The 24,820-nt window shown below is 36.0% G+C and overlaps 1 protein-coding gene across 1 annotated transcript; it reads right to left on the reverse strand.

The window, feature by feature from the left end:
• Positions 1-261: 261 nt before the first annotated feature.
• Positions 262-24,615, reverse strand: LOC140150613 (ceramide kinase-like protein). The gene is made up of 13 exons (XM_072172664.1): positions 24,321-24,615; positions 17,142-17,372; positions 15,895-16,026; positions 13,887-13,950; positions 12,104-12,249; positions 11,911-11,985; positions 10,602-10,779; positions 9,673-9,756; positions 8,616-8,818; positions 5,077-5,277; positions 3,216-3,418; positions 2,031-2,254; positions 262-1,284 (listed from the first exon to the last, which is right to left on the reverse strand). The coding sequence occupies exons 1-13, from the start codon at positions 24,484-24,486 to the stop codon at positions 1,203-1,205; spliced, it is 1,989 nt and encodes a 662-aa protein (XP_072028765.1). The 5' UTR covers positions 24,487-24,615; the 3' UTR covers positions 262-1,202.
• Positions 24,616-24,820: the final 205 nt, after the last annotated feature.

Consider the following 24,820-nt stretch of genomic DNA (forward strand, 5'->3'; position numbering starts at 1 on the left):
AAAGCTTCACTATGAAGAAAGGCCATTAATAGCATTCAAGTTGTTAAGGCACTGAAAGTCATGACCAAGTGTGTTAAAACAAGACAGGTTTTCCTGATGCTAATTGAATCATCCAATAGCATAGGAATTGTATTCAAGTTGAAATCATTTGTAAATATGAAATTGTTGCATAGTTCTATAAACCTGGGACCTTTGAACCAAGGAGCATTTAGCACTATACTATGTAAACATTCAAGTTAAGGGGTTTTGATGATCATTTTGGCCAATTGAGTCTTCAGGTGAATATATTGCAATTTGTTTTTCAAACTAAAGGAGTATTATACTATGATTAACAGTGTTCCCTTGTTTACACACAAATAGGGTGAGACCATGCTGAAGATTAAAAATTGAACACAGTACAATGAGTCTTTGGGTTAGAGCACTTAAAAAACTTTGGATCTTAAAGAAGGGGGTCTTAAAAATCAATGGTTTTAATGCATTTTGCATCATGAAAATAAGCTAGTACCATTGTATTACATAAAAAACTCTCTTAGTGGATGATCAATAAACTATTCAGCATTTATAGTAATACATATAACTTATAGTATACATGTTCAGAGTTTGTTAGCTTTAACTGCTTGTGAAATTGAAATATTTTGCCCTTTTTTCATATTTCAGCCATCACTCTTACACACTGTACACAAAAAGTATATGAACACTTAACACAAAAGCAATATGTTATCTCGACCTAAATTACCAAATAAAGTAATCAATATTTTGATACCTAATTTGAAACGATGCAACTTTATTTCCCCAACTTATACCGAATTGGAATGGAAAAGATAGCATTTCACGAGTGACATATTCTGGCTATTTCCTCCTTCAGGGTGATTCCAACCAGCTATTCTAACGGGCTCATTATAGCGTGACAAATCAATACTCACTCGCGGTGCTCATAATTAGTGCGTTTTGAGAGAAAATCTATGTGTATTTTGTCAATTTTGAAATTGTCTCTTTTTTATTCAAATTGGTATCACATCAAGTCGGATCGTGACGAAAGAGGTATTAAAATATGCAGAATAAAATTCGCCATCTATTGACTAATTCATTTGGTAAATTAGGCTTAGTGTCTTGTATTATACTACTTTTGTTTAAATATTTTTTTTTGTACATTTTACTGCGTACAGTTACCATTCTGATTGAAAATTTTGATGACTCTGCTTTCACAGGCATCCACAAGTCGCTGGAGATTTGTCAATAAACGCCACACCTGCTCCGTACACAGTCAGCAGTTGTTTGTGAACTCTAAAGGATAAGAAAAAGAAAATAGCTTAATATTAATAATAATTAAGAAATTGAGAATAATATAGTATCCTTTAGTCAAATAATGTGTCTGAGGAAGTCGAAACAATTATGGGCGATGTGTATTTAAAAGAAAGTGAATCATGAATTCTTTCAAAGCATTGTGATATTCAAGTCATAAACAATAGATATAGAGACCATCCCCTTCTATCTGAAGTCAAGAAACTATTTTGTGAAAAGTCCATCAAATATACAGGTACAGCTTTGGAATACTATTAATTCTTATATCAAATGCTCGTCATCAGTTAAACAATTTAGAGAAACATCTTATTCAAAAGCTATTCTTTTATGGAATTGCAAATTCATAGAGCATTGGTAACAAAATGAAAATGATTTGAAATTAGACTTCAACACAACTTGTTTATTTCGCCTACTGGAAGTTTTTTTGAGGAACTTCCTCGCCATCAGCTGATGTTGGTAGCTCTGATGTTTCTTGGAAAAGGCTAGAGACCAACCTGATCAGATGACGGCACACTAATGTCACTGAAGTTGGAAAATTCTTGTCTTGCTGGCGTCTGATCAGGTTGTCCCATACAGGGACAAATGCCAATCTTATGTCTCTGTTCAATGAATGTCCTTGCATGTTTCTTGATCTGGATTGCTTCCAGGACCCTCCAGGAAGCAACCCAGAAACTTCATGTACATTGTAAGACGTACAGTCAAAATAAAGATACTTTATAACTACTCACCGTATTTCAAGTGACATAGCTGGAAACATCTCCATGTCTATATTCCACATCGATAATTGATCTGCACTGCCCACCTCCTCTACATCCTGACTAGACTCATTGGACATGAGCTCCATCTTGGATTGTTGGATTACTGTTGTGCTATCATTGGTCCGGGGACAAGCTGCTTTTGGTGTGAAACGCACCGCTTTGATACGACGAACACACATAAAAGGCATATCAAACTGTTGAAAGAACAAATATTTTCATTATTGATAACTGTTTTAAGATCTGTGGTATTATATTGTGTAATTTTTAAACTTTTACTATGAATTTCAGTGTACTCTAGTTTCATAGTGAATGAACCACTAATCATTAGTGGATATAGGTTTTAATGAAACAATTTTACATTTTCTTTTAACCCTGACATACCTGAGCTGGGGTGGTTTGGTTAGAGGGTATGGCACATCAACAAAGGGTGTCCATGCGACAAACATGCTCAGTGGGTGGTATGCCACCGGACAGAGTTCTTCATAAACATGTAATGGGGAGTGACTAGCTGCACTAACTTGTTCTATGGTGCAAAACATTTATTTTAAAAGCCATTGAGGTGCATATGCTTACCAAGTGGCCACTCCGCATCATAGCAAAAGTTTGTCAAACCGATTTGTTTCTTCTGAAGCATATTATATTATTATGCTTTGAGAATCTTCCATCCTATACTTTATACACACGTTTAAAAACCAATTATTCTGTATTATCTGACACCCGAAACTGAAATTGGTGACCAATTTCACCCGATATCGGAGGTCTCTGCATCAGTTTAGGCCCTTCAGTCCACGATCACCGTACATGTAGTGTGTAGATATCGTAACATTGTTTAGCGACTCACTTTTAACGGTTACAAAATGTAATCGAGAAAATTTTTGACCAAAAAGTCATATTTTTGACCAAAAATCAGATTCTCAAAGCATAACAATGATATAATCGAATGGATCCTTTCGCACGATACACTAAGATATTGGTCTCACTGTGAGTTTAAAAGATATCATGTGAGGCTACTTTTAAAACGCACAGCTTGATCACATCATGCTCAATCCATCCCAATTTTATATCAAAATCACCATATCACCCTATAAACATGCAGCCCGGGACATGCAGACAGAGAGACGATACCAAAGCAACACAAACCAAACAGAAACCTACCTGATCTTTCTCGGATGCATATCGCCTAAGGTGCTGAACAAACTCAGCCTTTGTGGTCGTCCTTGCTAGTATGAGATCGGCACTTCCATCAGCAAGGTGTGTCTGTGGGGACATACCCCCTGGACACAAGGAACAAAGGTTGGGTAGCGTCATCAAGCTCACGTTGAGGAAAGCGCCATCCACTGTGCGCCAATCACTAGAACCTGTAACAAAAGAAAATGTTGTCTGTTATGGGGTGGAGGGTCCATTTCGTCAGTTCATTTACAGAAGTCGAACCAGGTAAGATGAGGGAACAAGTCAAAAGCTTGTGTTATATGGCAATGGGTCACAAAATGTAGCCAAAATATCCATATTGTTGTAATTTCCACACACTGTTAGAATTACAATTAATTAACTGTCCCTATAGTATATAATCTGTGATGTACCTTATAATATGTTTAATTTTTTTTTATTTGAATGTCATTATAACTCAAAAACATGTCTGGCAACTTGTTTTAGATTTTGTTGGAGCTGGTCACATATTTCATTTGGTGGTGCCAAGTGGTGCCAAGATCTGTTTCTACTGAGCATGTTAATGGGTAGGCATACAGTTCCTATAACTATACTATCAATTTCAATTGAATGAACACAGCCCAACACAGCATTTTTTTGCGCACACTGCACGATGTACGTAACGCGTGAATCCAGCCATGCCAACTCACTTGTGTTTGGAGCAAGCCTGGAAACAAGCAGGCGCCGAGCGATTTTTACCCTACGGTTACTGAGTTTTAACGCCTGGATCCAACCAAAATGACACGCCCAGGCGCCAGAGAAAATCTGTATTTTGCGCCCGGTATCAGTGCTCAGGAAATGGCCCAGTAAAACTTCGTCAGGCAAGTTCATTTCCGCTCAAAATAGTAGCCATTTCCAATGTATTTTCAACAAAATGCAGTGCCAAAACTTATCTTTTACCTAATATTTCACCAATTTTCCTTGAAATTTGCATTCAGGGCTCATAATTTGGGCAGTATTTTGCCTTGTTTTCAGGTTAGGTGATCACCACGATCGCTAAACATGAAGGCGGCCATCTTGAATTTTGGCGACATTGTTTCTAGATATTTAAAATTTTCCTAAAATCACGAAATAAAAGGCCAAATTGAATAAAATAAAAAAATGAATTTAAAAAAAAATGAATAAAATAAAATAAAATAAAATAAAATAAAAAAAAAAAAATTAAAAAAAATAAAATAAAATAAAATAAAATAAAAAAAAATAAAAAAAAAAAATAAAATAAAATAAAATAAAAAAAAAATAAATAAAAAAATAAATAAAATAAAAAAAATAAAAATAAAATAAAATAAAATAAAATAAAATAAAATAAAATAAAATAAAATAAATTAATAAAATAAAAAAAAATAAAATAAAATAAAATAATAAAATAAGACTCAACTGGTCTGTTCAGATATAATAACATTCATTGTACTATATTAACTTGTTATTTGTTAACTTGTGACAATAATTAATAATATAATAAGTTAAATAACAAATAACATGGATCTAAAAGTCTCAGGTGAGCATCGAAAGCTGTAGAAATAACAAAAATAAGCATTTTGATACTTTAAGAAAAATGACTCCTGGCTCTTTGAAAATGGCTCCTGGTTCACTAGAAAATTACAGGACCAGGAGCCGCTTTTCCAAATGTTTGGCTCCTGGTTCAGACCGACTTATTTCCATCATTGTACCCAAGGTTGTGCATTTGCGTTGTAGTTTGAAATAAGCAATATAAAATTGCGGTTGGATCGTACGGAAACCTGTGTTTGTACAATTGGAATTTCTAATATAAATCACCCAGTAGAAACACAGAGTTTACAGAGATACCTACTATTCTCAAATCGATCAGGCAATACAGCAATCCCTTCTACTCTTTGCTGTAGCTTCACAAAATGGCTGGCTATCCCACGATTCATTGCACCCTGTTCCTTAGCAACCACTGTAGGCTGACCATTAAGATACTCATCAAATCCCTGTGTCCAGCTATTACCGCTAGATGGTCTCCGGCGGTCTATGCTTTCAGATGACTGATCTGTTTCATAAAAAAATAATTATAAATGAACTTAAAAGGGCATTTTGTAATCCACAGCATCATACCCCCACTGCCTACATATATGCCCATCCACCACAAACTGGTCGTAAAGTCGGCATTTTCCATTTTGAGATACAATCAAAAACAGTACACGGATTTCTATGTAAAGTATAGTAGGATTTTGACCTTTGTTGAACCATAACTGCACTTCCAGGTGTCCGATGAAGCTGGTTGAGGTGTCATTTTGAAGCTGAAAGTGCATTCTTTCAAAATCTGCAATAAACAGAAAATGATCTAGAGCCGACTTTACTACCACTTCATGGTGGACGGTCACATATTGTTTATGTACAAAATGTTTTTGCAGATTAATTTGTTTAGCAACAATATCGTGAAATTTGAATTACGTTCTGGTACACCAGGACCAAATTATAACACATTGTCTATGGAGCAGTGTAATACATATAATCATGAATAACTCGCAAACGCAAAATCGGCATCAACTGATAATGGGAATAAGCTTTTTTCGTGGATAATGAAAAATGTCATAAAAAAAGCATGCAAGGATCACAAAATACTCCTTTCAGAAAAACAGAAAAAAAAGGTCTGTAGTTCTTCCTAGCAGTATATCAGGGTGTGATTCAAAGCTTGTGAAATATTCAGAAACAGGCATGAGACTGCACTTTCCTAAAAAAAACTGAAAAAACTGAAAATGCACGTGAAATTGGGCAAAAAGTACCAAAAACAGGCTGAAATTAAATAAAGTTGCGGAAATTTTGACTATAAAAAAAACTGAATTCAGTTTTTAAACTGAAAATTCTCATGCCTGAGAAAGTAGTAGAAAATCCAGAAAAACAGCATGAAATTGTGACCTCACTTGATTGGGATTTATTTCTCAGATTCATGCTGGTACAAAAATATGACTGTAGAATTTCTTCTCACCCCAACCACCATTTAGCAATCCTGGCAAATTATATATCATTTTAAAGCTTATAATCAAGAGATGATGAATCTGACCATGAACTTCCAAAATAAAGATTTCCTCTCATTTTGTGGTAACAGGTCTTAAATAACATTGTTGTGGGGCAAAATAATAGCCAAAAAAGGAATTGAATATATGAATACAAAACCCACCCAAGTCCATACTTTGGCCAAATTTTGAGTTAAGCATGGGAAATTGATGCTATAGGCCTGTCACGGTAAAGGGTGTAACTTTGGATTTTTAACATTTTGATCCGTAGTTTTGAATAAAGCCACAGAATTCCATGATTTTTGGCCACATAAGTCATCTAGTTAGCAGCTACCTTGGGTAGCATAATCATCTTCGGGAGTTACTGCGTTCAGTTTTAGCAGGCTTAAATGTACCTAATATTGCCATTTTGAAAAACTGTAAAAAACAGTAACATTTTTGTAAAACCCTGTGTTTTCTTCAGTTAGTTCATGGATAATTTTTCTTATCCTGAAAGTATGGTCATATGTTCAGTAAACACTGCCACATTAGATTTAATTGTGAACAGCCCTGTATTTTTGAGAACCGGACTTGATATTTGTCGTTTGGAGGCTTCATTTTCCGTTAACAATTGTTAACAAACTTTGTGGGTATAGCTTTGGTTCATAATTCTTGGTTATTTCTTCACTTCTTCTTGATTCATAACAGTTGATATCTTAACTTGAAATGGGTAACAAAAATTAGTTGATTTGCAAGCTTTTAAAATTTTTATAAAATCTTGACTTCAAAGAGCCGATTTTCTGTTAACTTTTTGAAGCCTCGAAACAAACTGTTCAGCAAGCTTGTGCAAATATAAATAAAAGAGCTCATCCAATCTATTTATCAAAATGTAGCAAAAGTAGATCCTCAAGTCACTTGTTTTTAAATCATGGAGATATATATCACCGTTTGAAAATGGGACCCAATACAAACTTTCCGTTAACAATTGAAGCCTCCGAAACAAATGAAGCCTCCGAAACAACAGTAAGCTTAATTATCATCTATTCATATCTAAATTGGTATGTTCCATATTGATATCTGCATTGTAATTGTTGCATGATATGTGCAGAATGTCATAAATTTAAAAAAAAAAATTGATATTATGGTTAATGCTTGAAAAATATACTGATATCCAAGAAAGCCCGTTTCGGAGACTTCACATGCAAATAACACCATACTTAACAAATGGGTGAAAAACTTACCATGTTATAAATCTACAATATCTGCCGCATAGAATCATTGATTCAATACACACAAGAAAATAACAGCTTAGATGATCCCAACAGTGTTGTTTTCAAAAACTACTTCTGCAATGTTTAACCATTGTTAACATGAAGCCTCGAAACAAAAAAATGACTTGCTGTGATAATTTAATTTTTGTCACAACTGAAATTCAATACTTAGAAGCAAAGCATGAAAATTAGTAATTGTGATATTTTTACCTATTTTTTCATGTCAACTTGTAGTAGTTAGCCAAATATTTTACTTTTATGATCACCTGTGTTGTTAACTGAAGCCTCCGAAACACAAATCGCTTGAATTGCCAATTCTAAAAAATAACTCCAATTTCTGTGAAACTTGGCTGGGAGGTTCCTTTCATCAAGTAGTATTTGTACATGAAGTTAGACATTTAAATTATTTTAGGAACCTAATTAAAACTTAAAAAATATGTTTAAGGTTGGGAAATTTCCAATGCAAATGACCCTTGATGTTAAAAATTTTCAAAATTGCAATTACAAACATAGCAAAACATGGTATAAAATTTAACTTATATCTGTTGACTTACTTTGGAATGGGATTTCACATGTATTCCAGCTTTCATGTCATAATTTTCTGAGCTTATGTAAAATACATTTTTTTTTATTTTTTAACCAAAATGTTATGGAAATGTCAAATTTTTATCAGAAATCAAAAGGTTTAAGCCTTGAAACACTATTTTACTGGAATTTAAGTTGCTTCTATGCATGATTACAGTAAACAGAAACATATTTAAGTGGTTTGAAATTTTGACCCTAAAAATCAAAAGTTACACCCTTTACTGTGAAAATGACCATGTATGAAATTGTATTATCTTACTAGTGGTAATCTCATTCCAACATTGTTGTCTTTGTATATGATTCAAAAAACCACCCAAGTCCACCATTTAAAATGAACCCTCACGAAGTCCATGAAATGCTAATTGTCATACCTAATACAGTTAAACCCACTCATATTGCACGTAAAACTTACGATATTGACCAGGTAAATCTAACTGAAAAATTAAAATGATACACAGGTTTTTTTCTCAAAATCACTTCCCATGGACTTGGGTGGGTTTTGAATTCATGTATTCAATTGGATATGACATTCTTACAGAGTTGTGGGGTCCGTCTTCCTTCTGATGATGCATAAGATGATATGGAAGAGTTGTCAGCTGAGTCTTCTGCATTTATGTGGGGAATCCTCAAAAAACTGGCCAAGGCTGGTCCCTTCTTGAGAGCTGGTGGGGAATTGTTTGCCCAGAATGGAGGCTGTGTAAGACTTCTATGGTCTCCAACGGTTTGACATATTCTGCAACTATATAATAGAAAATTAAACATGTACCATCAGATTTTAGGTAGAGTTATAAAATACCCTTTGCTTCCTGTGTTTTAGAGTTAGGATTATGACCTTTACTCAAATGTTGACCTTCGAAAGAGTCGGCAATAGCTGTGCAACCCTAGTGTTCTTTAGTTATTCCCAAGTGCACTACCCTAATCCGTCTACATTTAGATTAACTATCAAAGCCAGGATCCTGGAGGTTTTCTTAAGGTAAACCTGGAAAAGTAGCAGTAAATTCTTTGTTCAGGAAAATCTAAAATTAGTTACCTTTTTGGATGAAGAATTACATTTCACTACCTGAAGGGAATTGATCAAAACTGAATTCCCTCCTGAGGTTGGTATCTGTCAATGAATTGACCACATCACCAGGCTGTCATTATACCTAGAGGCAGTATATGGCACACATGAGTCAATGAATTACATTAAAATGACCTTGTGTGGTATTTAGTTTCCAGGATGTGAGTTTTGCCTGAGGCAATTTGTGGTTAAATGTTGATCCCTCACAACAAGAGTTATATACATGTACCATCGATTTGGTTGAAAAAGGAGGTGAGACATGATCAAATCTCTCCAGGTAACCAAATGTAATGGACAGAATAACGACACTGACAGGGGCTACAATGTTAAATCATACCATCACCTACCAGAATCTAACTGCACTAATTTGACAGCTAGTAAGTTATTTCAGTTTCCCCACTGTTTTGACAATTACTTCAATTATTCATCCTCACCTGCTAACTGTGGTCCATGCTGTGTCACGGACACCACATTCAACCACACCCATTGTGTCAGCCTATTATTATATTATATTCTTCAGTGGTATTTCTTACCCAGCCTGACATGGTGTCCTGTCCGGTATACATCCATCTACATCCGAAGAACAAGGCAGGAAGCTCACTTCACATTCATAAGGTCTGCAAAGCAATATAATAAGCAAACAAACACAACTTTATTCTTACATGATTCTCGTTTAATCCTCTGCATGCTGGGTTGCTGGTCATTATGCTTCAACATAAAAAGTTTTGAGATATTTTCTCAAAATATCAATAGCTATCTTAAGAACCACTGAACCAAAACTAGGCTTGTTTGTACTCATTTTGATGCATTTTTCATGCTGATTCAAAATGTGGTCATAAAAATGTACAATTCTAAAATTTTGAAGAAAATTTGAAACTTTTCACCTGTAGTCAACACCCGCGTAGAGAGAGTAAAACAAAATTGATCTACAAGCGGAATGCTGTAATATTGAGATAATCAATAGTGGTCATCCTTTTTTCTGCATGTTAATTGCATGACTGATTTATTGCAATGAAATTTTACTTTACAAAATCTACAATCATCATCCTGATAACAATAGATTTTATAGATGACACTCGACCACTTTGTTATTCAATTCTATATGCTCAAATTGTAACACAGGAGGTTTCAAGCCAACAACTGCATAAATCAAGGAATAATATAGGAACATTATGCATGAAAATATAGGCCAGCAGAAGTAAAATACAGTACATATTCCAGTAACTACTGTTAAGGGGGGGGGGAAGAGACCAAATAAGATACTTTGCATGATGTGTGCATCATTTTTGAATGGTATGATGCCTATAAATAATATGCAGGGTATCCCAATGAAAATGTCCCACTGAGGGGTTGTAAAAAAAAAAAAAAAAGATTTGAAGAATAAAATTCAAAATTTCTTCTTTCCTCTCTGGATACATCACTTAAATGTTGCACTTGAACATCAGTTTCACTTAAAACATACTTAAGTTTCAAGATGCTCCTGGCCACTGCATACTCTGCTCTTCTCTTTCCTAACAGTTTCTTCTTCTTCTCGGCTCGACGTAAACAGTCACCTCCGAAACCATACATTGCTGAGAAGCCAAATTTGATCAACTTGTCATCTTGGAAGAGTGTGCATACATCTATATGGTGAGTAGTTCCTGCAGGGAAACCAAAGTACATATCCGATATAATACTGATATAATATTGGATGGCTGAGCATGATACCATAACATATCGGATGAGTCATAAAAATATCGGACGAGCCAGCGGCGAGTTTGATATTTGTATGACGAATCCGATATGTTATGGTATCATCTAAATAAGCTTTCATCAATATTATCATTATTAGGTTTTCTTAACTCCTAATAACCCTGAAAACATAATAATGAATGGTATTTGTCTTGCTAAATTTGAGTGGTGTTCTCGAACCACAACAAAACACCATGATTCTGTCGTATTTGTATGCCACACACAAATCTGTCTCCTACAGTTTAGTGTCCTGTGAGGGGACTTCAATATTGGAGGTGATATGTATATTGTATTGCTAAGGGTCTTTTCAGCATCGCTGTCACCCAAAGGGTCCCATATTGTTGATAAAACTTTGACATCTGATATATTGTCATAATGTCTATCTCATCATTTTTCAGTGGCCAATGGATCAGCTTGGCTGTAGGAGACACAAACCTAGTTAATTAAGTGTCCTGTGGGAGGCTTCTTCAATATTGCAGGTGATATGTATATTGTGTTGTTAAGGGTCCCTTTTCAGCATCGCTGTCACCCAAAGGGTCCAATATTATTGATAAAACTTTGACCTCTGATATTGTCATAATGTCTATCTCATCATTTTTCAGTGGCCAATGGATCAGCTTGGCTGCAGGTACAGCTAGGTCTGAGTGAAGCAGTGACTTGTGGCTAAGAAGTGTTACTAACTCCTGTTGCGCTGCATATGTGCACTCAATTTACCGCTGGACTGGGCTATTCCAGTTGAAGTCCATACACCCCCAAGACATGACTTTAATCTTCCACACAGGGAGTGTGAATTTCAAATGGGGTTACCTGAATGGGTGGCTCCATTTGAAATGTACACCCCCTGTGTGGGACATTATAAGGTCATGTCTTCAATATAGGGTGTGTATGGATTTCAACTGGAATATCCCAATGCAGCAGTCAATTGAGTGCACATATGCAGCTCAACAGCTTTTAGTAAGACTTCTTAGCCACAAGTCGCTGCTTCACCCAGACCTAGCTGCACCTGCAGCCAAGCTGATCAAACAAACAAACACACCTACCATATATGATATGGAGCGTTGATGTAACTGGATCGCTAGCACCTTGTGAAGAATGGGCAACCAAATTGAAGGGACCTGTAAAACAAGCAAAAAAACTTCTCTTTTAAACTTTGGTATAATGGTGTTTGTTATGCCATATTTCTTCAAAAAGTTGGTGTAGAGGTGGTATGTTGACATACAATCTTTTACTCACCGACTGGGATGATTCCAAGTGGAATACAACATTTAGCCAAGTGGGTGTGGTCTGGTTTGATTGGCAGCTGAGCATCAGACTGAGTCCTTAGCAACAAGCCATTGGATACCTCTGTAACTATCTTATCATCTCCAACACAGACAATCCTGCGAAATGAAATGATGACATTATGATTAAATGACAGACAAAATAACGGAGTAATTAAGGGGTCGATCACTCACCTTTGCACAGAATTTTTGTAGGACCTGCTAGAGCACAGAGCACATCACCAGGGACAGGCGATTTGCGCGGAACTTTCTTTCCGCGCAATTCCGCACAATTTAGGTATACATGATTTGCACTGAAAAAAAAGTTCCGCGCAATTCCGCGCAATTTGCTATTTTTTTCCGCGCAAATCGCCTGTCCCTGCACATCACACATCAAATTGCATTCTGAATACGAGGAATGTCCTGATCATTTTTTTTTAATTTGTGGTATAATACAAATTTTATGGCAAATTATTAAAATTGTTGAAAGTTTTGGCATTTTTGACATTTCACAGTCCTCGAAGTAAACTCAATAAATCTAATAATATGTAAAATAGGTAATGGGGCTACACATCATGCACAAAAACAAATAAACACAATGGGGAAAGATTGTTCACTACAGGAGGAAACTGAATATAATTAATAAGAAAGAAAGAACAGTTTACCAACCCAAAGTGTTACAATTAAACAAGACAACAAATAAACACAAATCCCAACCGGCACACAACCCAACTTGAAAAAAAGCAAGGGAATGTGCCGGCACGGGATTCGAACCCACAACCTTCCGATGACCAGATGGACGTTCTATCTATTATGCAGCTCCCACTGATAAACAGTGGTTAAAGCTGTGTCTAATGTGAGCAGTCGAAGTATACAATACACACAAACAAATATTACGCAAGCACACAAGTACAGGAGATCATAACTGATGCTTAATCATTTCCCCAGCATACAAGTAAAGTAGGTAATAGGGCTACGCATCCTGCACAAGAACAAATAAACACAATGGGGAACGATTGCTCACTACAGAAAGAAACTGAACATAATTAATAAGAAAGAAAGAACAGCTTACCAAATAATATGTACTTAAAGCGTTTAATATATAGGCTAGTTAATCAAAACAGCTGAAATAGTGCTTGATACTATTTGACAGTAGAGCATGTAATAAAATACAAACAACATATCTTTTAACCTATATAGGATTCAATATGTTTTAAGTCCTTGTAGCATTATCATAGATTAATATTTATATAATAGTCACGTTATCTTTCTGCAAAGTATTTGCGAGGTGAGGTGCTATATAAATGCAGTTTTGTTGGTGTTGTTGAATAAAACAAATTTAACTGCAAAAAACACAAAAAAATTTGCAAAATTCAGGAAGCTTAATTATATCACGCTTTCAAGTAATGACTATTCCAGTTGAAATCCATACACCCCCTATGGAAGACATGACCTTAATCTCCCACACAGGGAGTGTGACTCCATTTGAAATTCCCCCAGTGTAGGAGATTAAGGTCAAGTCTTCTATACGGAGTGTATGGATTTCAACTGGAATAGCCCAATAATAATTGAAACTCACTCTCAAAATATTGAGTTCAATCAAACAATCAACCAACCAACCAACCAACCAACCAACCAACCAATCAATCAATCAATCAATCAATCAATCAATCAATCAATCAATCAATCAATCAATCAATCACAAAATATGACGCACCAACAAACCACTGCACATTAAAGCAGAGAGTACAGCTTACCCGTCAATTCCTTCATAATTCATTGTCTGTAAAACCTGCTTCACGTGGCCTGGTTGACTGGAATCTGTATGAGTTAACAAAATCAATAGCAGGTAGTTATTAACAATTCATTAACTGTATATTAATGTTCGAAGAGACAATGAACCGACAGCAGCTGACCTTTGATAAACGTGTGGGTTTCATGCATTGATTTTTGTTAATAACACTTACACACATGTATATATACTGCACCAATAAAGTATCCTTACATTTGGAAAAATAATCACAATTTCCAAACTGAACAATATAGGGGTAAATTTGTTTTTTTAATAAATGCACTATATAATCTTGCACATTATGACACCACATTGAATCCAATGTGACTTCAAGAAGCAAAATTACAAGCATTTGATTAGACGAAGGTCCCGTTTTAAAAGTGACAAACTGGCCTATTCAAAACTCCACAGACTAGACATATGGTTTGAAAGTGGTGAATGACTAATTTATTTGTTTGGCTTTAATTTAAAACAAAAGGAACAAAAGAAAATTGAAACAAAAGAACTGACAAATAAAATGAAAGTTATGAAAAGTACAGAGAAGTAAAACTGAAATAAAAACTGCTTTAAATAACGCTTCATTGAAGAAACTGTGTTGTCTCTTTGTTGCGCTTTGTTGGAATCTTTTTGCACCTTGTATAGGCCAGTTTGTCACTTTTAAAACTGGACCTTCGTCTATTCAATTGCCTATAACTTTACTTCGTGATGTCACACGTGATTCAATGTGGTGTCATAATGTGCAGGATTGCATCTATTAAAAACTAAAATTTACCCCAATATGGTTCACTTTTGAAATTGTGATTATTTATTCAAGTGTAAGGATATTTTATTGGCGCAGTATATTTTGGCATAGCTATATAATGCAGTAATATTTAATAGGAATTCAATTTCATTGCAGGCCTGTGAAGAATTTTCTCCCCGGCCCACAGCTAGTGCATACTGCATTACACAGTCTTTTTTTTAACATTAACAAAAAAAAAAATGAAATAAACTTGTTTCTACAATTGTATAACTCATCAGTGGCAGTGCCAGGGGGGTGCCCCCCCCCCAGTGAGAACTCTTGCCCCATGTTGCCCCCAGAAAAAACCCAAAATTACGAAAATTTCCACTTTTTGCTGTAATTTTGCGCAAAATTAGTTGATTTTGCCCCCCCCCCCCCTGAAATTCACTTTGCCCCCCTAATGCCCCCCTCCCGAAAAAAAAAAATCCTGGCGCCGCCACTTTAACTCATTGGAGAGATTTCTAACTTAATCTATTCCAATCATGATTTATGAGAGCTATATAAATCAATAATATAGTTCTGACCGTTAATTTCCTACTTAATTTGATTGCATGCCTAATAACAGGAACTCATTATTAATGTTAGAGGCTAATGAAGCAATGTCTCGCACAGGACAAAGGGTATTATTCTGGTATACCCTGCGCACGCTGTGTTTTAGGGTCAGGCAAGGCTCCCGCTAGCCTTCAAAAACTCTGCATCCGACTGTAAAACCTGGTCAGGAAATGTGCATCCCACAAAATTTTTGTGCGACCGTACATGTATGTTAATGTGTTGGGCAACAGGGAATACAATTTTACAAAGCCCCCGATTGCCAGTATTGCATCGCATTACATCACAGTTTGTTGCAAATATTTGACTATTTCCTTTCAGATTCCTGATGATATTTTAAAGATTTATGTAAATATTATTGTCAATAACAAATTACGTGATTGCAAACTTGCTGACAATGTACGATAAAGTTGTATTTTTGCTCTTGTGTTTGACAAGCTTATCACGTCTCGCTGCCGTAAGAATTTTCATTATGTGTGGAGGGATGTAGGAGTGGGTGGGTGTGAATGACATCTTACCAACAATTTCAAAGGCAATTTTAGCCAGCTGCAGTAGTGGTTGTACCTTCTTGTGGAATATTGGCATCTGTGGGGTGGGGGTATGTGGGGGATGTAGGAGTGGGTGGGTGTGAATGACATCTTACCAACGATTTCAAAGGCAATTTTAGCCAGCTGCAGTAGTGGTTGTACCTTCTTGTGGAATATCTGCATAGCATTACCATTCTCACACTGTGTGTCTATGAAAACATGAAGCATCTTTGGCCTGTCTGTATAACCTATGTAGATAAATAAATAAATGAACGAACGAACGAACGAACGAACGAATGAAATAACTGAATAAATAACTGACCGAATAAATAAATAAATAAATAAATAAATAGATAAATAACTGACTGAATAAATAAATAAATAAATAAATGAATAAATTTAATATATAAATAAATAAATAAATGAATAAATAAATATATAAATAAATAAATACATACGAGGGGGTATCAAAAAGTTTTAGAAATCGCCCATAAGTGAAAGAGCTATATCAATGAAATTTTGTCAGTGCAATCAGTGGTCCTTATGTACATTATGGTCCAAAAATGGTCTCATAGGTATGTTTACTTTTTTTACAGGTGGTACTAGATGCCAATAACCCGCTGCCCCAGTTACTGCGCATAAACTGCAAGATTGAGAAAATGGAGGCAAGCAGCATTATTAAGATCCTGCTTTTGAAGGGTTGCAGTGCCTAGAAAATTGATGATGAAATAAAAGTTATCTTCGGTGGTGATTGTGATATGTCACTGTTGCTTTTTGGAAAAGGAATATTTATTTCATCACAGATTTTCTGGGCACTGTAACCATTAAAATGGAACTTAATCATGCTGCATGCCTCAATTTTCTCCATTTTGCTGGTTATGCGGTTACATAGGCAGGTAGTGACATATAGCTCCTGTAAAAAAAAGTAAACATACTTATGAGACCATTTTTGCACCATAGTATAAGGACCAGTGATTGCACTGACAAAATTTCAGTGATATAGCTCTTTCACTTCTGGGCAATTTCTAAAACTTTTTGATACCCCCTCGTACATACTACTACTAGGCTTCCAAACAATGTTGAAGTGGACATTTTTACATAACATTTCAATTTCATGATTTTTGCAAATATAAAAATATGCAAAATGTTCTTTTATGTTCAGGATTATGAAGAAAACTCGAAGTTGCAAATTAAAAACAAGCAAGGTAGTTCAGAATTGGCAAAAATTAAACCTCTGAAGATTACCACGTCTACAGTATGTCGAAAGAAAAAACAAAAGGTTCACATTATTTTTTTCTGTAACTATAATTAGACACCAGAAATTATTTGCTTGCAAGTTCTCTTAAATCCTGGCCCTTAGTACCTTTTGTAATCTGCCCAATAGCTTTTGCCCACATCTGACATGTTTCTTCGTTAGCCGCACACAACGTGACGTTACCCTGTCGTAATAAACAGCTCCCTCGTTTGGGCTTTCTGGTGAAAAGAGTGACACCTTGTGCATAGCCTGATTTTCTTCCACTCCTCTGATATCTCTTGATGCGGACGGCAAAGACCTCACGGAGGTAAAGACACTGATGGTTACTTCCAACTTTGGCTGTAAGTATGGTACATGTACAAGTGAGTAAGTATGGTAAGTAAATGTGACATGATCAAGAGAAATGAGTCGGATGTCGCTAATATTGTTTTTGAGATATTGGCAAAAACAGTGTTCAAATTCTTTTGTTTTATATTGTTTTCAGCCATTGATAAATTGCTCATAACTAGTCCTGGCCCTAGCTAGAACCCGGCCTACACCGGATAGGGCAGAGATTTTGACACTTGATTTGGGTTATTGGACCTTTGAGGTTAACGAATCACGGAGGTGCTTTTTATGCGAAAGCGGCTGCGAATTCGAGAAATCAAGATGGCCGCCATGGCCATTTTGAAAATTTTAAATTTTAGTTTTCACTCAATATTCATGTGTAATACATCATTCTATAGGTTTTTGAATACAAGGAATCAATTTCTGACATTATTTTTATGATTGAAGGTCAGTATAACATGTTTACATTCAAAATGGCTGCCAAATGGTTGCCAAAAGATGGGGTTTTCATTAAAATGTATTTAGAATTCAATATTTTAACTTATTTGATGTTAAAAATAACCATGGGTTGCTGATATTATGGTCAGTTGTCTATGTCATTTCTATCATCTCCTGGATATGTGTAAAAATCAAAATGGCTGCCAAAATGGCTGCCAAAATGGCCGCCAAAATCGTCTTTTTTCATTAAAATGTGTTACAGGAGTATTATGAAGTACCAGATTTACAATGAAATGGTGCCAAACATTGTGTTCTTTTGTATTCAAAGTATCTCTCTGGTAAAGGGGTAAAAATATGACATCAGCATCAATTAATATGATCTCATGGGCATGTAAACATTCAAAATGGCCGCCAAAATGGCTGCAAAAACATGATTTTTTCATTAAAATGATATTTAAAACAGCATTTTAATAGATGTTGTGTTAAATATTTTCATTGAACGCTGATATAATGTTAAAGGAGTATTTCTATCCAAATTTCTTCCTGCTCATGTGTTTTTACATTCATGAAAGAAACCTAAACCCAAATTTTCATGCAAATCGGACATTCAGTTGGCGAATTATGGGCTATAACATATATTTCAATGGTCCATAGGATTGTGTGTGATACTTTCGTTGTCGACAGAATGAAATTCAAAATCGAACATTTCGGCCCGTTTCTCTAGATATAAATTATAAATTTATAAGATAAATTTGCAAGATTCCTTTTGCACATGATCATTATGCTGTGTTATGCACCTAGTAAGGGAGACCGGACAGGTTGGCCCCTTTTCCCCCACTTATCTGGAGAGCTCAGTTTGTGGGTTAGGAGGCTCTCATGATCAATTTGATACTTGAGAGCTGTTTACTCTAGGTAAATGCTAACAAATTTATATGGCTCTGTGACTTATACAAAAGTTATAGTAGTTGTAGGAGAGAGCGAAAAGAAAATTAACCAGGCCGGGCAGGTTGGCCCACCAAGCGGGCAGGTTGGCCCTCTATGCACAACCGTGTGTTATTGCCATATTTCTTTCCAATAAAACATTCTAAAGTTACAACTGCGGTAAGATATCACCTATCATAGTTCCAAGATAATCAAAAATAAAATTCATTTTATGCCATCATGGGTCATTCTTGAGGAAATAGCTAAAATCAAGGAAATAACGTTAACCAATCATCTTATAAAACCCATAACGAAAAACTGAAAGGCTGTGGATAACAATTGTAATTGACTTTTTTGTTCATTATTAACTATTCTGAGTGATGAATTACTTTTTATGTACAAATTCCCAATTATAAAGAAATATGATATTGAAATATTGCTATTTCCAGTCAAAAAGTGCTCAAATAGGACAACAATATAGATTTTTTTGTACTATACTCCGCCTTTGAACAATTTTATCCATGGAACTGACTAGTGTTGGTGTGTAAATTGTATTTTGCTTCATTTGACACAAAATGGGTGAAATGGAGAAAGTATGCATAACTCTTGCCCATAAACACAATGGGGGCAACCTGCCCCAGCACAAGTGGGCCAACCTGCCCCATAGTCTATTTTTTGTTTTCCATCAAATTCCAAAAACAGAAACAGGATGGAAAGCTTTCAACTATATGGCATTTTAAGCAAGACCCATACCTTCCAGCAACTTACAATTTACATAATGTATTATGTGCAACAATAGTGCTTTCTTTCCTTTCTTTTTTTCTCCAAAATGACCATGCAAGTAGTTTTTAAATTGATAATATTATGTCTCAACAACATGTAATTTATCTGATTTTTGAAGGAAATGGTGCCACATGAGTGCTTTCTTCGAGATCCAAAAATATCTTTGTGGCAGAAGGGTAACGTAAAATATGTCATTCAAAATTATCCCATGGGTAAGTTCAAAGAAATAAAAGTGACTCCCAAAATGGCCACCAAAATATTATTTTTTTATCAAAATTTGTTACAGCGACACTAGGTATCTGGTTTTCAAGGGGATGGTGCCATAAAAGGAGAGTATTTTCACACATAATCATTATAGCATAGCAGTAATAGGAAAACAGCATGGACTTATGGGTAATTGGGCATGTTTAAAATTCAACTTGGCCACCAAAATAATATTTTGGATGTTGGTGTAACAGTCATATTCTTTTAAATGACTGTTACACCAACTTTCAAGATACCAGTTTTTACAGGAGATGTCATTTTTCAGCTTCATGGCATATGGTTAACATTCTGTCGTAAATGATTCTGCCGGCATGCTCATACCAACGGGACCCCTTATATACTAGGTGCATAATGATCATGTGCAAGAGGAATCTTGCAAATATATTCCCTTTCCAGAGAAACCGCCAACATGTTCGATTTTGAATTTTATTCTGTCGCCAACGAAAGTATAACACACAATCCTATGGACCATTGAAATATACGGTATGTTATAGTCCATAATTCGCCAACGGAATGTCCGATTTGCATGAAATTTAGGATTTAAGATTCTTTTATGAATGTAAAAACACATGAGCAGGAAGAAATTGGGATAGAAATATCCCTTTAACATTATATCAGCGTTCCATGGAAATATTTAACACAACATCTATTAAAATGCTGTTTTAAATACCATTTTAATGAAAAAATCATGTTTTGCAGCCATTTTGGCGGCCATTTTGAATGTTTACATGCCCATATGAGAGATAATATTAATTGATGCCGATGTCATATTGTTACCCCTTTACCAGAGGGATACTTTGAATACAAAAGAACACAATGTTTGGCACCATTTCATTGTAAATCTGGTACTTTATAATACTCCTGTAACACATTTTAATGAAAAAAGACTATTTTGGCGGCCATTTTGGCAGCCATTTTGATTTTTAAACATATCTAGGAGATGATAGAAATGACATAGACAACTGACCATAATATCAGCATCCCATGGTTATTTTTAACATCAAATAAGTTAAAATATTGAATTCTAAATGCATTTTAATGAAAACCCCATCTTTTGGCAACCATTCGGCGGCCATTTTGAATGTAAACATGTTATACTGACCTTCAATCATAAAAATAATGTCAGAAATTGATTCCTTGTATGCAAAAACCTATAGAATGATGTATTACACATGAATATTGAGTGAAAACTAAAATTTAAAATTTTCAAAATGGCCGCGGCCATCTTGAACTCTCGAATTCGCAGCCGCTTTACAAAAAGCACCTCCGTGATTCTTTAACCTCAAAGGTCCAATAACCCAAATCAAGTGTCAAAATCTCTGCCCTATCCGGTGTAGGCCGGGTTCTAGCTAGGGCCTGGACTATAACTCGGTAACCAGATGTGCGATTTTGATGGGGTTTACATCAAAATGTAGCACTCATAAACTGCCAGAAAATGATGTTAAAAACTTCAAATTGAAAATTGCTGACATGTGACTCATTCCCCTTGATCATGTCACAAATTAGTACTATACTGCCCCAAAAAAGTATCTTTATACTTGGAAAAATAATCACAATTTCAAAACTGGACCATATTGGGGTAAATTTGTTTTTGTAAGAGATGCACTATCTAATCCTGCACTTTATGACACCACATTGAATCCAATGTGACCTCAAGAAGTAAACAAGCAATTGATTAGACGAAGGTCCCGTTTTAAAAGTGAAAAACTGCATGGCCTATATAGGCGCAAAAAAATTCCAACAAGCACAACAAAGAGACTAGATCATAGATGCCACAGTAATGTGTTTTACCAAACACGAATATCTATGCCCGTGACCACACCTAACCCCCTTCCCCTATTCACAAACGAAAACTTGGTGAGCATAATGTGAAAGCATTTGTTTTAAGCTTTCATTTGATATACATGTAATGCTCATAACACTGGACTGGCCCACAATCTCTCTAATACCCTACCAAGCCTTCACTCTCTTTTATACCCCATCAGACCATCACTCTCTCTAAAACACCACCAGACTGGACCACACTCTCTCTTATACCCCATCAGACCCTTACTCTCTCTTATACTCCACCAGACCATCACTCTCTCTGAAACACCACAAGATTGGACCACACTCTCTCTAATACCCCACCAGACCCTCACTCTCTCTTATACTCCATCAGACACTCACTCGCTCTAAAACATCACCAGACTGACCCATACTCTCTCTAATACCCCACCAAGCCTTCACTCTCTCTTATACTCCATCAGACACTCATTCGCTCTAAAACATCACCAGACTGACCAATACTCTCTCTCTAATACCCACCAAGCCTTCACTCTCTTTTACTCCACTATACACACACTCTCTCTAAAACACCACCGGACTGGACCACACTCTAATACCCCACAAGACCCTCACTCTCTCTTGTAGTCCACCAGACACTCGCTCTAAAACACCACCAGACTGGCATGCACTCTCTCTAATACCCTACCAAGCCTTCACTAGCTCTTATCCTTATCCCCATCAGACCCTCACACTCTCTAAAACACCACCAGACTGGACCACACTCTCTCTAATACCCCACCCCTTAACCAACCACACCCCTTGTCCCATCATGACAACCTTTTGAGGTGGTCCAAGGAACCAAAATCAAAATGCCTACACATTCTCTTTTAAGGGAGTTTTTGTCAAGTGATCAGTTCCTTGACGTACCATTCAGATCTTTATCATTGCAAACAGGTAGATAACAAAATACTACCTATTGCACTACACTGTGTTAATAGGTCGTACCTATTTTGCTTTTTAAAGCCTTTGAACTTTGACCTCTGGGGTTGCGGCTACCACAGAATACATCTAGGGTCATGGTCCATCATTGTATCAAGTATGAACCCTGAGGGCACTATAATTCTTCAGCTAAAGCTGTTTTAAAAGTTTATACATATTGCTTCCTGTAGCTTATGACCTTTGACCTCTGGGGTCGTGGCTACCATAGGTTACTTCTAGGGGTCATGGGCCATCATTGTACCAAGTATAAACCCTGAGGGCGCTGTAGTTTTTGAGCTAGAGCTGTTTGAAATTTTTCACATATTGACCCCTGTAGCCTGTGACCTTTGACCTCTGGGGTCGAGACTACCCTACGAAATTTCCTGGGGTCAAGGGCCATCACTATACCAAGTATGGGCCCCGAGGCTACTTTAGTTCTTGAGCTAGAGGAGTGCAAAGGCATGGTCTTAAGAAGATGAAGGAGAAGGCGAAGGCGAAGAAGTCGAAGACTAAACACAACAAATACAATATCTATGCCCGTTGCACGGGCATAGATAACAAAACAGTTTCTTCAATAAAGTTTTTATTAAAGCAGTATTTATTTCAGTTTTACTTCTGTGTACTTTCATAACTTCCATTTTATTTGTCAGCTCTTTTGTTTCAGTTTTCTTTTGTTCTGTTTGTTTTAAACTAAAGGCACACACAAATTAGCCATTCATCACTCGCAAACTAGATGTCTAGTCCGTGGAGTTTTGAATAGGCCAGTTTGTCACTGTGAAAACTGGACCTTTGTCTAATCAAATGCATGTAACTTTGCTTCTTGGAAGTCACATTGGATGCAATAGGATGTCATAATGTGCCTGATTAGATAGTGCATCTATTAAAAAAAAATTTACCCCAATTATCATTCAGTTTTGAAATTGTGATTATTTTTCCAAGTGTAAGGATACTTTTTGGCACAGTATTATATACTTTGGCAGCTTGTGGCATGAGATTACCTTGTGTGTGAGATTTTACTACCTTGGCGTGAGAGCATAGAAAGTACCTGAACGTACAAGTATCACACGCAATGTGTGAGAGTTGACAGACCTGAATAACAACATTGCAATTGCAGTTTAAACTGTCCATTTTTGTTGTTACCTGGTACTGCATGAGTGTAAGAGTCATCATTGTAAAAAGTCATTCAAACTTAAGTTAAACTGAACTGCTTAAACTGCACTGATTTCATTAATTAAATTGTAATCAACTTCACAACTTATAATAAAATGTTTGCTTTCATGTTTCAAAATTAGATTTTCCAAAAATAAAAATGATATCCAGTCTTGCATTCTGGCAAATATACATGCTTGCAGGAAGAGTTACGGTACCGTACCAATGATATTGGGCAAAAAAAAAGCTTGTTTCCTGTAGCGCGCGCATTACGTTTTTGATGGCTTATTTTGCGCATATTCAAACCCAAAAAACCCAGAAAAATCACCACAAAAAATACACTACTGGAGTAAACATTTACACATTATTTACACAACAAACAAACATAGTGAACTGAAAAACTACTGGAGAAAATATAACACATTATTTTAAATACCACATTATTTTAAATCTGCAGGTTGAAAGGGAATCATAAATATTCTTGAATATAATTTTTTATCTGTGTTGGAGAGACCCACTGTAAATTCCCATTTCAATTTGCAGTAAAAAAGGCATTTTTGGCCATTTGAAGACATGGATTAAAAAAACAAAACACATTTCGCATTTTTGACCTGCTACAGGAAACAACCCTTTTTTTGGGGGGGGGGGCCTTGTACATACCATCTTTGCCAGTAGGTTGTATTATACTCCAGCTTACATATTCCTCGTTGTCGAGAACCACGTCACATGGAATCTTGTCGATATCAAATATACCGCGGAGAGGCAAGCTTGGCATCTCTTGAGATGAGCATGTCTGGCGGTCGTCTTCTTGCTGAGCAGCAGCCATGTATCATGATTTATACACTTGTGACGGGTTAGTGCAGGTCGAACATTGGGTTTTAATTGCACTTAAGATATTTTATTTGCTCATATTATTTCATTGAGAATTCTCTCTCTCTCCAGTCATACATCAATACACATTCTGGTTTAAACCTGTCCAGAGAAATATTGAGAGAACAAAGTTATTTATCTACAGTTTGTCCACTCTGAAGTACAAAGCGACAACGCTCGCGTATATAGAGCGTAAACAGTGCGCAGTGCTGCGTCTCTGCTGAGGTATGCGTGCCTTCAAAGTCGGCACAATGTGTGCTTCATAGTAGACTGACTGTAGGCCTACTACT

This window comes from Amphiura filiformis, chromosome 4 (genome assembly GCF_039555335.1).
Source record: "Amphiura filiformis chromosome 4, Afil_fr2py, whole genome shotgun sequence".
Taxonomy (NCBI): Eukaryota; Metazoa; Echinodermata; class Ophiuroidea; order Amphilepidida; family Amphiuridae; genus Amphiura; species Amphiura filiformis.